General features: G+C 36.1%; 1 protein-coding gene across 1 annotated transcript in view; it reads right to left on the bottom strand.

Moving 5' to 3' along the window:
* The window catches only part of MAN2A1 (mannosidase alpha class 2A member 1), a 117,876-nt gene that overhangs the window by 35,793 nt on the left and 66,172 nt on the right, over positions 1-15,911 (bottom strand). Inside the window, exons 13-15 of the mRNA XM_074569797.1 lie at positions 8,358-8,523; positions 6,365-6,595; positions 6,130-6,252 (exon numbers count right to left, since the gene is read on the bottom strand). Of these exons, the coding sequence (XP_074425898.1) occupies positions 6,130-6,252; positions 6,365-6,595; positions 8,358-8,523 (520 nt within the window). The remainder of the gene's footprint in view (positions 1-6,129; positions 6,253-6,364; positions 6,596-8,357; positions 8,524-15,911) is intronic.

The following is a 15,911-nucleotide window of genomic DNA, read 5'->3' as shown; positions in this document are numbered from 1 at the left end:
CAGGGTAGGGTGACATGAAGATCCTCAGGTTAGCAATGAAGGACTGAAACAGCAGCTAAAGCAACTCTCAGAAAATGAACTGAGAAACCCGAAGTTTTCAGATCAAGCAAATACCCTCACCAATTATTACCTAGGAGAACACTACTTGCATGAATAACAGCCTGACAAATACATTCTGTTAGCACAGTAACACCTATCTTATGGGCTTATTTCTGTTGTTTGTAAGAACATTTCTCATGAGATCTTTCACTGGAGCTATACAGGACCAAACCAGCAAAATACAAAGATGCTGCATGAGTGACAAAGGAACGCAAAAGGCTGTGCGCTTATTAAAAAAAAAAAGAGAGAAAAAAAATAAATTACCTGAAGTAATTTTTTTTAAAACAAACAGTAAAAAAAATACTTGGAGGAACTCTGTTCCATCTAGCTTGTTAGTATAAAACATGATGGTGACATTGACAACTACCAAAATACGTTGTTCCCATACAAGTAGAAAGCTGCAATTAGATGCATTTAACAGCTCTCAGATTCTGGGATATTGCCACAAACACTAAGTTAACACATGCAAGCTGCACATGTAGCCAGATCAGCTCCCCAGCTGAAGATAATGACAACCATACTTACCATTCTGAATTTAAGGAAAGATGACATCGTAAGAAAGAAAAGTAATTATGTGTCATTTTACAGATATTGCCTGAAACTAATTATTTTTCTTTAAATCATAATTTGTGATTCCACTAGCATACTCACTGAGAGAAATGTATCAAACCCAGTTTGCAAGCCTCTAATTCAGACATGGTGCAGTGAAAAGGTGCAAACGAGGAAAGAGAGTTACAAAGGCACATGCTATCATGTGATTTTGGGGGTTAGACAAGTTCTTTCTGATACAAAGAGTGCAGATATTTGATGTATACTTGAGTTCTTAAAGACGCCTGTTGCTTCCTGATTGTTGGACAAACAGGAAAAATGAAGAAAAAATACAGTACTGAGTGAAGAGGGAAGCCTCCTAATTCATATTTAGTTCTTAGAGAAGCACTAATCCTAGAACATTATTTCTTGATAGTCATCTGGAGACATACTGAATTCACAAGCTACAAAGATATAATTGACCTGCTTTGCCACACTGAAAACTTTTCAATGATTCAGGCAGGAAAACACCTTTATGCATTGAATGTGCAATTACTCTAGTATCATTGTAAAAATCCTCAGTGAGATGCACAAAGGCCTGTGAAATGATCCTGGTCCTGGATCTGAAATATAAAGATAGCTTTGATGTGAAAGTCTGGCTAAAATGCCAAAATAAGCCTCTTACTACTCAGACACAATCCACTGTCCTTTCTAAGTGGAAGGAATAAACAGTGATAGAGCTATTTGCAAAACTGATTGGACAAAACCCTGGTCTGAATTCAGTATTTACTCTGCTTTGAGTGGGAGCTTGGACTAAATGACCTTCCAAGCGTGAAGGACTATGTTTACTTAGACCTTAAATTAGGAAGAAAAAGATTTGGGTCTCATACCCAGTGGTACTCTCAAGACTCCACTTCCTCAACAGTTAAAATGAATAGTTGCTGTAAAATCTGTTCCCCTCAGCTCCACTGGAATGAGTTCCATTCTAAAAGATTCAGCAGCTACTGTGGCAGGTTTTCTTGAGCCTGGAAAACAGTATATTCAGAATAAGGGTAACAGAACTATGGGTCAAAGGGTCCAGAAACCATTTTTCAGTACTTATATTGAAGAGAAACATGTCAACCTCCCCTTGTGGGAAAGAAAGAAAAAAAAAAAGCAATCCAGAAATTTTAAGAGAGAATACTTGGAGCAAAATAATATCCCATAGTTCCCTAGCATATTTTAAAATACTTGCCATCAAATTGTGTGCCAAAGTGCCAAGGGGCAGTGAAAACTGGAGAGAGGTTTACGGGCTCACTTAGCAGCTGGCATGGCATATTGCAGTCTGAAGGCATGAAGCATGGGCAATAAGCCTTTCCCCTTGCAGTCAACCGAAGCACTACTAACCATCTTAGTGCGGCCTAGAAATTTCTGGCAGCGCAGCACACCGTTGGTGCGGAAGTCAAATAAACTATGCCCAGAAGAAAGGTTTCCAACACAGACTGAATTGCTCTTGATATGCCTGAGATTTTATTAAAGATCTCAAGACAAAGCCTTCAAGAAAAATTGCTTCTCAATAGCAGATTACCCTTCATTTGGCAGGGTTTGAGATTAGACTGGGCTTTGGGGCTGTGAGGGGGAATAAAAATCAAATACAATGAACTCTTGAGAACTGTGTTTTTAAGAATTAGGTGTCAGAAGTGAGACAGTTGTCATTTTAAATACTTTTGTCTGCAAAACCAACCCCACTAATACGTGGGGCAGATTTTTAGACGACAGATAAGATGCTTGAGGAAAATACATAGCACCAAGGAAAGAAGAGAAGCTTAAAAGGCAGACGATTTTTGAGCATTGTGAGCACCCTCCAGGTAATGGTGCCTGCATACTTGTCTTTTCCTGTTATAAGGCACACAATAATGACGGAAGCATTAAAAATATGCTTGAATGAGGATCCTCTCCCCTTTTGAGAGAGAAGATCTGAAGTTGGATACAGTGGGATACCCTAAATGTATAGTCTGTCTCCTTTTGGGCAGTGGAACTTCCCAATCTCACTTACAAAAATGCAGAAAGATACCATTATCTCTTCCTTAGGTTTGAAGGCCAAGCATTTAGATAACTCAGATAAGTGCTCTCTGAGAAGTAGAGGCAACAGGTAATCCTGACAGATTAAAAAAGAACCTGTCACGAAAAATGTTTCTTGAAGCTAGTGGCAGCAGCTGCAGCTATCCAAGTCAGAGATCATCATCAGTAAAGGAAGTCCAACCATGGAGACAAAGTGTGAAGAAATAAGGAGAAAAGCTCTAGCACTAGAGATCCAGCAGGCTTAAAAAAAAAATAGATCTCTCTTCTTATATATTCTGTTACTACTTAAGTATCTCCTACTAGTACATACATAGACACAGCTGCCTGAGGGAGAATCACAATTTCCCAGTCTGGGTCTACCAAAAAAGTCCACTTTTATTCTAAAAAACTGATTTGCAAAAAAAAGAAACTGAACCACTCACATTGATCCCACAAACACTTAGCATCTGACTCCTTGGAAAAAAACTGTTTTGTTCTATTTCCTACTGATATTGAACATGGCTACTAAGTAGGTCATCACATACTGAATTCTCTTGAATACATAGAAGAAAACGTAGACAGTTAACTGTTCAGAATTTATTGAATGCTGATCTAACAGATTTATGGAGGTGGCCATCCTTCACAAAAATCACAAGAGATACAAATGTTTTCCCTTCATAGGCAGAATGCTTTTGTTTATAGTTGTTGTGAGGTCCACGGGTCCAAGGGAAGCCCCTTCCTTCCAAACCTTGACAACATTGTCAGTCAGTTAAGCAGCACTGATGTTTTAAAAACTTAAGATACTCCCTGGTACTTTGCTTTTGCTCTATTTTGCAGAAAATACAAAGACATGGTAGGGGTACTGCCTTATCTCTACAGCTGCAGCACGGAGCTTCTGCTCTGTGTCAATGTCCTGGCACTGATGTCCCAGCCTGAGGCTGCCACTGAACTACTTTCACACTTCAGAGACAGCAGGGACAGCATGGTCATGACCCTATGCCACAGTCCCAGAGACTCCTCTTACTGGGGGCTGTCTAGCTGCACCATGGCAATGTTTGCCAATGTGTCATAGAGCCTTAAGTCCAGCTATTCTTTCAGAGCAGTGACAGAGTTATCAGTGTTCAGTGTACCTTCTATTTAATACTGTGTAAACCACTGTCATTAACCCAGGCGTCTGCTGATGACCAAGTTAGTGCTGATACTAAAGGCTTACCACGTCTTAGCTGGAATGTACTCTTTGCAGTACTCCAGGCTCGTTTTTGGTCAGCCATAAAGATAATTAATCCAAGGAACCTCTTGAAAGATCCAGATTTGTGTACATTCTAAGCACACAGACCATCATCTGCAGAAAACATGACATTCACTCCTTACAGCCTACTGATGAACAGAGCTGCACTGTATGTGTCAAGTGTGAACATGGCTTTAAGTCATGGCCTACAAATGTAGCATGTTACAGAACCAAGTTTCCAAAATAAAACTGGCAGAAGAACTCAAGACCAAAAAGGCTATATAAGTCCTATAGTAAGACAGACAATTAAACTAGGTGAAGAAAAATAATGAAGAAAAATAATTTCTGAGTATTGCAGAACTGAAAAGAAAGGAAGCAAAAGACTTAATCAGGTGACAAAATAATCAGCTAATAAAGGCAAAGAAAACATAGAACTGTACTCATATACCAGAGAAAAATGACCCAACATCAAATGCAATTTATTCTTTGCAATTTTTGCAGTAATACATAGGGTAAGGGGGATAGAAAAAAACAACCACCTAGCCAAAAAATCAAGAAAACTGCCTGTAATCTACCCTATATCCACTCCACACAAGAACTTTGGAAGTGTCAGTCCACCTCACGTTGAGAACCGTGAACAGATGGCATTTCTTTAAAGACAGAAATTAGTTCAAACTGGTGTAGAAACTACTATAGAATTACATCGTTATTCCCAGTTGGACAACCCAATTAATGTTATTAAAATGTAAGCCAAATGAGCCTTATGGTATATTTATGAAGCAGAATTTTTAGAAGTATCATGATTTAATTTTTATTATATAAAAAGTTACAAAAGCTGAACCCACCATCCTTTTTAATGTTAACTAAAAATGTACTTTAATTTCATTTTTCATAAAAGTTCAATATGTACCTTATTTTCTAACTGTGCTTGCAGGCATGTGAGACAACTTCTGTTCAAACCATAGCATTATGCTATCTAGATTTGTCTACGTTATTTTATAAAGCAAGTAATTCAAAAGTGTAGTTAAAATTATATAATTGATACATTTAGGGATTATTGTTTTTATAAGCAAAAGACGAAGAAGTATCTAAAATAAAAGTGTCACCATGCAGCTGATGAAAGGTAAAAAATCAAAAAATATAATTGATATTATTCATGTATTCACAGATCAAACCCACTGACATTTAAAAATTAAGAGTAAGTGAACCCTGGTGAATATAACTAATGCAAACAATTAGGGGACTAAATACACGAATTTAAAACTGCCAACTCACAGACCTCGGAACGTGTGCTTCTAGGACAGGCTGCGAAAAGGAAAAGAAACTGTTCTGTCCACTTCCAGACTGATTTACGAGTGATTACCCTTGTGTATTTCCTGAAGTGGTGAACATAGAACTCCCAGTTTGCCTTATGCATGCAGCTTAAGTTTCCCCAGGAGAAAATGGGCAGAAGAAATATGCTGCAAACTAGCTAGCTTTTTATAAGTCTTCATTATCTCTTCATTTTCCTCCTGAAATATCGTCTTTCCAGTTCCAAAAGTGATACAATACATTTTGTGTATTAAGTCAGTATATTCCTTATATTAAGTCACTGTAAGAACACTGTCATTTTCTGAATTTCCAATTTGAAAACTAATATGAGCATGCTGTTCCCCTCCAATAATTACACAGATTAAAGTATTGATAACTCTAGACAACTAAATCAGAACAGTTGCTTGTTACTCCAGCTTTATACTCATCTGTTGGGACTCAGTATCTTAATTACTGTATTAAACTACATATGCTAATATCAGCTTTAAAAGTACTACACTCTGAACTGGAATCTCCTAATTCACAATAAAGAATGCTTAAGAATCAGAAAAGTGAAGAAATGCAGGAATGCATCAGTATGTCCTATACATTTGCACCATAGGAAGTGAAAGTGAACTTATTTTATTGATAGTGAATGGTCACATCTCACTGGCTTTCTTGCAAGGGTGTCATCTTATTTAAGTTTTTTGTTGAATCATGAAATAATCTGTCTATTTTTACGCTTCCAAGTTAATGCTGTCTTTTTACCCAAATCTAGGGTTATGAAGAATGAAGTTCTGAGAATCATTTCAATAACTGATGTCATTATTTCTAGTCACACAGCTGTATTTCAGTGTTGGGGAAAACTAGGTCTTCCAATCTGTATTTGCAGAATGCTTGAAGTTACTTCAAGATGAGAATCTCTCTGCAAATGGAAGATTTACCTTGGCATCTCCATCTGGTAAGAAGAGATAAGCTCCACTTTTATCCCGGTTACTTGTCGTTCCATACCAAGAAAACTCAACCTTCATTTGATGATTTTTACCATCTTCTTTGGTATTTATTTTCTAAGGACAGAGAATCATGTTTGAAATAGTTGACAGATTTACGTTTCCACAAATAAGAACAAAAATTCTTAAAAAAGTAAAACACCGTGTTTCTAAATATAATGCAACACACCTCAAGTAATCCAGACATTCCAGAAAACCACAGTTTCATATAAGAATTTTCTAAGATGATATTATCCACAGAATTCTGCATCTCTTTTATCTTGAAAAGTCTGTCCGGCTTCTCCTGCCTACTATTCCTTGTGTATATATTATAGTCTGCTAAAACTGCTTCTGAACTCTGAACCTCCAAAAGCTGGTAAACTCCAAGCCCCAGAGGTGGTAGATGCGCCACGAAAGAGATCTGTTGGGATCAAAGAAGAAGCCATTATTAAAAACATCAAAGTATCAACTTTCTATACTACATTTATGCTCAAACTAACTCCTTTTGTTTCAATTATTTTAGGATGGCTGAATTCTTTCCAATATTCCATAAATGAATATGAAATTACAAATGTCAGTCCAAAATTAATAGCTGAAGCATATTAAGAAGAATTAGGAAACAAAAATGTCTGCATTGTTAATTTGTTAATCAAGAGCACTGTTACAATAATGCAATAATGATTCTGAACCTTATTAAAAAGGAATGTTAGTTGTGATGTGCAGTTCTGAGCATATTTGCTGTACATTAAAGATGCGTGTGTAGCGTATCAAGCGTGCACAGACCCTACTTCTAAGCTGCATTTAAAAATTCACAAGTTTAAATCGTGAACTATAAGGCAACTGTCTCATTTTTAGTCGCCGTAATTTTATTTTTCCTTCTTCAGACTCATACAGTGCTATGTTTTGATATCAACAATGTTAAAAACAGAGGGATGTTTTATCTACAGCTGAGTAGTGCTCATGCAGGACCAAGGCCTTTTCAGCTTCTCAGTCGACCCTGCCAGCGAGCAGGCTGGGGGTGCACAGGAGCTGGGAGGGGACACAGTGGGGACAGCTGACCCCAGCTGACCAAAGGGATACCCCAGACCATGTGACGGCATGCTCAGCAATAAAAACCGGGAGAAGAAGGAGGAAGAGGGGACGCAGAGAGTGATGGTGTTTGTCACGTAATGGAGCCCTGCTTTCCTGGAGATGGACAAACACCTGCCTGCTGATGGAAAGCTGCGAATGAATTCCTTATTTCACTTTGCTCACACGCACAGCTTTTGCTTTACCTATTAAACTGTTATTATATCAATCCTCCAGTGTTCTCACTGTTACCATTTCAATTTTCTGCCCCATCCTACTGGGGGCAGTGAGCGAGCAGCTGTGTGGGGCTGTGCTGCTTACCGGGGTTAACCCATAGCAATTATCAATAATTACCCCTTTGAGGGACGACTGAGAGACACTTATTGAATTATCTTCACAGGAACATTATCCTGAAACATGTTCAATTTAGCTCCCAAGTCAAAAGGAATCACACTAAGAATGTAAGCCTGCAAGTAATACAGTGCTGTTACACTAATACAATACTATTATATCACTAAGAATTTAACATAATATAGTTTCTGATGTGTGATCATTGAGGACAATCTTCTATAATGACGTAGGATTCAAAAATTATCAGAAATTTTGTTTAAAGCCAAAAACAAGAGGTGGACCCAAAGTCATCTCCCTGGCTTGAGTACAAGAGTAATGAAGATTACTATCCAGCCTCTATATCCGAAAGATGGAAAAAAAAAAATAAAAAAAAATCAGAATCTAACTGCTTAAGCCATTGCACTTACAAACCTTCCAGCTGTAGTGCTTGAGCACATACAGACAGTGTGACTGTGTATAGACTATCATTTGAACGAAAAAGCAGCTTTGGAAAGACACACATCCAGTATTTTCTGTTCACACAGCTGAGACTGACCCTTCAAATGTAGTACACCATATCAAAAAAATTTAATAACTTCTCAGTTTAAGAAACATTAATGCTAAATATATGTATTTCCTTTTTTCCTTAAAATGACTAAATTAACAGGATGATCTGCAGAAGACAGAATTGCCAATACTTGAAGTATGCTTTCCATTTCCTTAGACTGTGAAGCTACAATATCTGTCAAAAAAAACTTTAATGCCTTTTACTTAAAGCAGCGTACCTGATATGCTTCATGTGATACTGTAGTTGCTCCGTCCCAAACAGCACTGATCTGGACACTAACAGGTTTTCCCAAAGGAGATAATATTTTAACTCTGGGTGAATTCACATTGACTGAAACAACTGAAAATCGCTCCTGTTCCGTAGGATTATATATCAAAAGGTACCTGCAAAAACATATTTACCAAATTATCTTTTGGCAAACAAGCTTCCTCCTTCAGGTTTAATATTATTGCACATAAATTTTACATACAGAGCGTTAAAACAATGTTAGAACAACAGATACATACCACAACAAATAAATATGCAAAACATAACCAGGAAACAATGGATATTTAACATCAATTCTTGTCAGATCTTCTTTTCTTAATGCTATTATTTTTCCAAGCAATTTTGAAAATACCTTACAATAAAAATACATCATTTTCCCCATCTTAACTACTAAAAAATTGCTATTAACAGTTGCAAGCACAATCAAGATATTTAAGGACATTTTAAATGTACTTTTCAGGGTGAACTACTAAATTCTTATGCACAGTTGCTCTCCGTTTAACATAATTTAAAAACAACGAAAGAATGAACAAAGCCTCCTGTATATACATATAATTGATATATATTCTTTAAAGCAACCAGTTTCTTTCTGCTATAAGGGAAAGTTAAAAATTATTTAAATTATAATTTACCAAAATTCCCTATGGCAACTGCCTACGTATACATTGAAATCTTTTTATTAGGTACATCGTGAACAACTCATTTTTATGTAATCTTATGCCTGTTATTCTGTTTGAACACAGATTTTGTTACTAACCAAAAGAATCATCCCTGAAATTGAACAGAGCAACTTTGTCAGCCTCTATAATTTTTCTTTTTAATTACAAGTTCGTACATTGTAAGGTATAGAAAAATAAAATTATACTAGAACATTTGTCCCTCACGCATCTCTAGGACTATCGTTGTACTTCTTGTCTTTTCACTGCCAAGCTCAAAGAATACACTATTTTAAACTGTTCTCTGAAGTTTCCCTCTCTTCATTTCATCTTTTAAAAAAATTGTCTTTTAACAGTGAAAAATGTTCTTGCCAAAATTTCTAATAACTTCGATACACAGCAGAACCACTATTCTATCTTCAACCTCCTTGACCCTTCCGCACTGTAGAACATAGTTTACTTCTTCATGAAATCTTATCTTTCATCAGTTTCCATGATATCCACTTCTCATTTATCAAATCACTCCTTCAGCATTTCTTCTAAGTAGATTCTCCTCATTCTCTGCTCCATTTTCTATGCAGATTCCTCAGGGTTTTGCCGGTGATTTTCTTCCTTTCTCTTTCACATCTTAACCTTCAAATTCAATTACCACCTTCACAGAACAAACCGCTTCATCTAGAATTGTTTCCTTCCACCCAAACTAGAAATCTCATTCTGTCACTCAGGTCTTTAACTTAAACATGACCTGTAGCTTGAATCTCTTTCTATAAGCGCACATTCTGACTGTAAGTCTTCCAGGTTCCTTACCCATACATTTAGATGCTCTGTGCTCCATTATTCACTAGCCTAGCACTACAGTACAACTAAGGTCCTGCTAATAAGTTACTTACATCACAAACCCTTTCATCTTTTCTCTTTTCCAACATTATCTCTAAACAGACTGAGGGTAGCCCTCCTCTACACACACGCCAGAGGACAGTGAGGTCTTCTTGGCACCATAAAGTCTGGCAGGCAGTGGACAAAACTGCTGAGACGATACTTTGGAAATAATGAAACAGCAAAAGTTCAAGGCTGAGAAGCAGCAGCAAACTACTTAGAGTTAATAAGGAAGTACAAATTTAACTCCTCTATTCTGGGAGAGAGGACTTCCACGCAATTTCAGTGTAAAGTCTGAGCAACTATGTTAATCCACCTTTAAACTACAAACGCAATACAGGCATAAAAGGAAAATTCTTCCTCCTTCTCCATACTGCTGAAAAATTTCACCTACTTTCTTTCCATCCTGCTCTTTTATTTTTTTTGCAACACTACTCTAATTTTAACAAGTGCTGTTTTGCTCTATGGATACTCAAAATCCTCATGAACACTAATGAGGCTACCATTTTCCCGTTTTCTTTTCCTTGGCTCCCTCTTTTTTTCTGCACCAAACTTAGGTTTTTCATCTTCAATTTCATAGCCCTTCACTGCTATCCTATTACCTCACAGTCAGTAGAAAAGAAAAGATGAACTCCAACTTCTCATTCATTGAATAAACTAAAATCAAAGGCTATATTAGTTTTTCTATCCAGCAGCTTTGGATTACCTGCCATATATAGGATGAGCTTCCCATAAAAATTATTTTCCTTTTAACTCTTCAAATGAAGATTCCTGTGCTTAAGTATTGTTAAATCATGACTTCTGTGTATAACAACTACTTTCCTCCCATATTTGTGCAACTAACTGTGGTCAGTTACCTTCTAGCAGAACTAAAAGTGCTTTGGGATGCTCCTTTTGCCCTGTTTCATGTTGAAGACTCCTAGATTATGAGATATCACAAGAGTTAACTGTATTCTTGGTCAGCTATTGGAGTCTTTAAGAACTTGCACAAGACTTTGTGAGGGCCTCCACTAGACTTGGGTAGGTCATTTTACAGTTCTGCTTTACTGAAGATGTCTTCTTTTTAGATAAGATTTTAATTTAAATATTAAAGTAAATTTCTTTAGTAACAGTTGTGGAACCAAAACCAAATTAAACCAACACTGCTCTCAGTCTAGACCCTTTAAAAAGTAGGAAGCCACAAAAAATAAAATTAGTGAAATACTTTTTTCAGAACTCCTCATATACTGTCAGAAACTATACATATCTAAGAGATGATCCAACACCAAAGCTCAGAATAAATCATCATTCTCATCCATCAACAGAACATTACAAAAATCTTTTGTTTATTCTTTCTATACAGTGGAATTCTTCAATTATTATGCCTCCAAGTAAAATGCTAGCTTATGCTTACAATTCATTTCTAGTAATGCTATACATCTTCATTAAATTTAAATTATCTGTAAAAATATTTCCAGAAACTTTGTTCACTTTCCCATTGATACAAACATGTTTCAAAATTTTAATTAACTGCATGACGAATTTACCCATGACAGAAGACCTTAGGAAGTGCCATAATATCATTATATTTCAGCAGGTTATTTTTTTGTTATGTTTGGATAAAACAAAGCTCCTCTTGTACCAAGGTATATATGCTTTGTACCTTCTTGAATCAAGGTACTGTAAGTGCATTATGTGTATGTAGAATAATAAGGCAGTCAGATGAAGCTAGTAATGACAGATTTTCAGCAGTTGAAATGCAGAAATACTAGACGCTACTATTTTATTTTCAAATTCTATTACAGCAGGACTGAAGTTTTTATGCTCCATAAGATATAATTCTTGTGCATATACAAAAGCACTGATTAATGTAACTAACTCATGTTAGTTCTGAAGCACCATTCAACTCCCAGCTTTAAAACAGAGTGGGATATTATTTAAGTTCTTTATGAAACGAAAGAGCTACACTTAACTTAAGCTGTATCATTACAAAGAATGTCATCCACAAATGTAGATTACAACTGCGTAATGTATTGTGGTTACATTACACAGAGAACCAACTTGACAATATTTAAAAGTTTTCTATTCCAGATTTTAAGGAAAAAAAATTAAATTACTGTCTTTCAGAAGCAGCAAGCAATTATTTTCCTTTCATTTTTCAGATCACTGGTCTTTGGCAGCAGCACCGAGAAAACTACAAAAGCTCACATATTGTCCAAATAAAGGGGGAGGGTTTTTAATGACTACTGGTAAAATTCAGATGAAAAATTTTACCTGAAATATTTTACTTTAGAAACACCACTATGGCCAAGTGTCAGCCATCATTTCTTTCACTTACTCAAGAAACCAAAGAATTCTGAAACTATTTTAATATAAACTGTATTGAAACAAAAGGAAATCATGTAACTTTCTACAGCTAAAACCACGGCCAATTTACTCACACAGAGACCACATATTCCATCTGTGCACTGGAAGCAGGAGTAAACTGCTCTCAGCCCCTCAAAAAAATGAGAAACAGGTGCACATTTGAGCTCTTAATCCTAAATTGGACGCATCTCTGATGTGCAAATATTTGCAATTTCAGAAAAGCAAATCCTGCCACCTGCTTTTCAGACACTTTTGGAAAGATTTACCTTGAATTTTTTTACCCCATACTTTTTTGGGTCTCTGAAACCTAGAATAAGTACTTTTTATTCATTTTCCCTATATAGCCTACCATATGCCATTAATAAACCCTTCTAATATTCGCATACGTCCAAGCATCAAGGAATATTTTGACTAGTCTTTCCTGTAGTAAAAATTTAATTTGCTGTGGAACATTCTCAGCCAAAGCTGAAAAAAGTCACCCCCTATTTCCCCCCATTCTTATTTCAAATACTTTCTTTACTAAATTATCAAGAAAACACGTAAACTGGTGTAGCTATATTCACAGGCAAAATGTGAATAAAGCTGATACAGATCTTTAACAACTTCTTGGTTTCCTGGAAGAATGCTATTGCAAATTTTGTTTCTTAAACTGAAAAGTTACAGTATTTCAGACCACTGTTCTTTTTTTTTCCATTGATGTGCATAAACATATGGGCATACATATATATTGATACATAGACACATTTACTGGTAACACCTGCAACACATACACCATTTTCTTCTAAAGTTCATTCAATGCTGTCTTCACAAGCAATGCCTTCAACTAGCATGAGAAACTAGAACTCATTACTAGTAAAAGTCAGAGGATCATCAAGTTACAAAGGATTATTCAGAAGACCACCTCTTCAAGACACTTGGACTCATGACAGCTTAGGACAACAGCTTGCATTGCTCAGTGGAGAATCTTTATTCAAGTTTGCTTTGACAACCAGTTCTTTCAGGCACTCTAGCTCAGACTGATCAATTTTACTGGAAGCTCTCTGACAAACCTGCACAGACAGATGAGAGAATTTCCCATTATAACTCATCAGAACCAGTCCTCTGGGCACATACGGATGATTTCAATGCAAAGTTATGTGAACAGCACCTTCAAAGCTGGTTAGTTTCTTTCCCTCTCCTATTCTAGAGGCTAAGCTAGAAAATCACTAAGTGGTGAAAAAAAGCAAAACTGCAAACATGTACAACATCTCTGATGAAAAGACCTCAATGATTCTTGCATTGAAGCCCAAGAAAACATGTTAATAGACACTTAGTTTCCTCAGTTTTACTCTCGTGTTATTTAAGAAGCTCTTTCCTTGCTTTAGAGGACCATGGGAAAAAACTCTGAACAAAAACTAACCACAACAATCCCTTTTTCTTAAGAAGAAATACTCTGCAGAGTTATTTACTCAAAACACTAAATTAAAAACCAAAAAGTTATATCAAGTTACTTAGTTCTGTTCAAAGCTCTTACGGTCTCTCACGTAAGAGTCAAGGCCTCCTTAGTCAAAAGTATGACTAAAGTGACATTTTAAGTACAGATCCCCATATCCACTTTTTTACATATCTGTCCAAGTTTGCATTCATTTCTGCTATGAATTACTAAAGATGGAAAGAGTCTACAACATCATTGCTCTGAAAATAAATGCCATGTAAATGCCACATATACAACTTGAAGTGTCCTTTAATCAACTTCAGTTTTTTGAAAACAGGGATTCAGGATATCATCTGAAATCATCTGGTCATGCTGCTCCTCTGGTTCTACAAAAATTAGACATCTTCTAATATCTCAAGCCATGTTCTTAATATTCCTTTAGGAACATGACTAATCAAAAGCCAACTATACAGGCTCATGATCGCGACACTCTCCTTAACAGCAGATTAATGCTTTTTCTACAACTCTTCTATCAGTTACTAAATTGAGTTTTAGAAACTATATGTTTCACAGCATTTCAAGACACCTTTAAATCCAATTCAAAATATATTTAGGAAGAAAGTTAGGTAATGGAGAAAGTTTTGGACAGTCATTCAAAATCTACTGCATGAAAACCATGTGACCAATCCACTTTCCAAAGGTATTCAAGTCTGATCCATGCTTGTTTTAAAGAAAATTTGACTCTGCAGGTATTTTTTAAAACCACCCTCATTTCCCACTCTGCCACATGGGTATTTATTTCTGAAATGTAAAAAGTTCTCCTGATTTCACCAAAATTATACTTTTTCTAATACATGTTATTCAAAACACTGAACACCAAGCCTCTGTGTGTCAAAGACATCTGGCTCACAACTTTCTTTTAACAGTGGCAAACCCTACCAAAAAATAGAAAACAAAGAATGTGGAAACCAATTGTCTGTTAATTTTTAGTTAAAAAGTCCATAAACCCCTGAGGAATTTTTGAATGTATTTTTGAAGACATATGCATGGATAGTTGTCCAATAATACAAAATTAATTTTCTTCCTAGTTCATATTCAGAAAGGAAGCAAAAATAGTAATACCCATAAGATGGAATAATTGTGCATCAGAGTCTGTTTTTTTCCCAGAAGGGGAAATACACTTTTATATCAAGCCATACCCACTAATTTACAGAACTACAATGTTAGGGATTCAGGACATTTCTTTTATAAATATAACTGGATACATACACATAGTATATATGCTACTTATGGGTGGGGGAGGGGTGGGCCAGGTAGAGGGAAAATCCAGAATTTTCCAGTATTAGGACATATCTTGACCTGTGCATTCCTATAGAAAACTGATCTGTTGTTACTAATGTAAATAATTATTAGTTTACTCAACACTTCGCACTTCATCAGAAAGCCACCTACCCACAGTAAAAAAACATAAAATAAATGTATTACTTTGCAAACATTTAATGTGTAAAACAGTTAAAATACCTAGCACTGAGACAGCTCTTTTATCAGAAGTGATACAGAAACACTTTTCCTTTTATAGCAGATCCGCCAAGTGCCAAAATAATGCTTGTCAGAAGAAAAAAAAACCCTTTTTATCCAAAACAGGAAATTATTTTTGCCTGTACGACAAACTGAACACAAAATGCAGCGCTTGTGCATTAGGGACAGCAGTTGTAAGCAGAGCTGTTCTCATTAGAGCAACTAGTTCTCATACAAACATCAGGTAACGTTTCAGGTCACTGGAAGGTCTTGTATGCCTTAAACCTGCCCACTTTTCTCATTTATTCCAGTTGGTCAAATAAAAGACAGTATATACAAAACACACTACCCTATAGCCTTAGGCCATGCTCAGTACTGCAAAATATACTGGGTTATTATGACTCTCAAAAGTCAAAAGGCAAATCTATATATTAATAAAAAACCCAGAGGACTAGAAGGTTGCTGTAGTTTGACCTCTTACCCAGATGGAGAATTCAGTAGGACAAGCTTTGACAAATGCTTTAACCACTATTCTTGAAAACTTCCAAAATAGTTTATACTGTTCAAGCCTTCTCAAAGTCTCATCTCCTGAAGTATGCTTTCTAAAACTATATACCATATTTTTGATGCAGCCTTCATCACACAGAGATGTGATAGCACACTATTTCAACTGTATTTTACACAGAACTTCCAT

The sequence above is a fragment of the Larus michahellis genome, chromosome Z, assembly GCF_964199755.1.
Source record: "Larus michahellis chromosome Z, bLarMic1.1, whole genome shotgun sequence".
Lineage (NCBI taxonomy): Eukaryota > Metazoa > Chordata > Aves > Charadriiformes > Laridae > Larus > Larus michahellis.
This window is presented reverse-complemented; position numbering and strand designations above follow the sequence as displayed.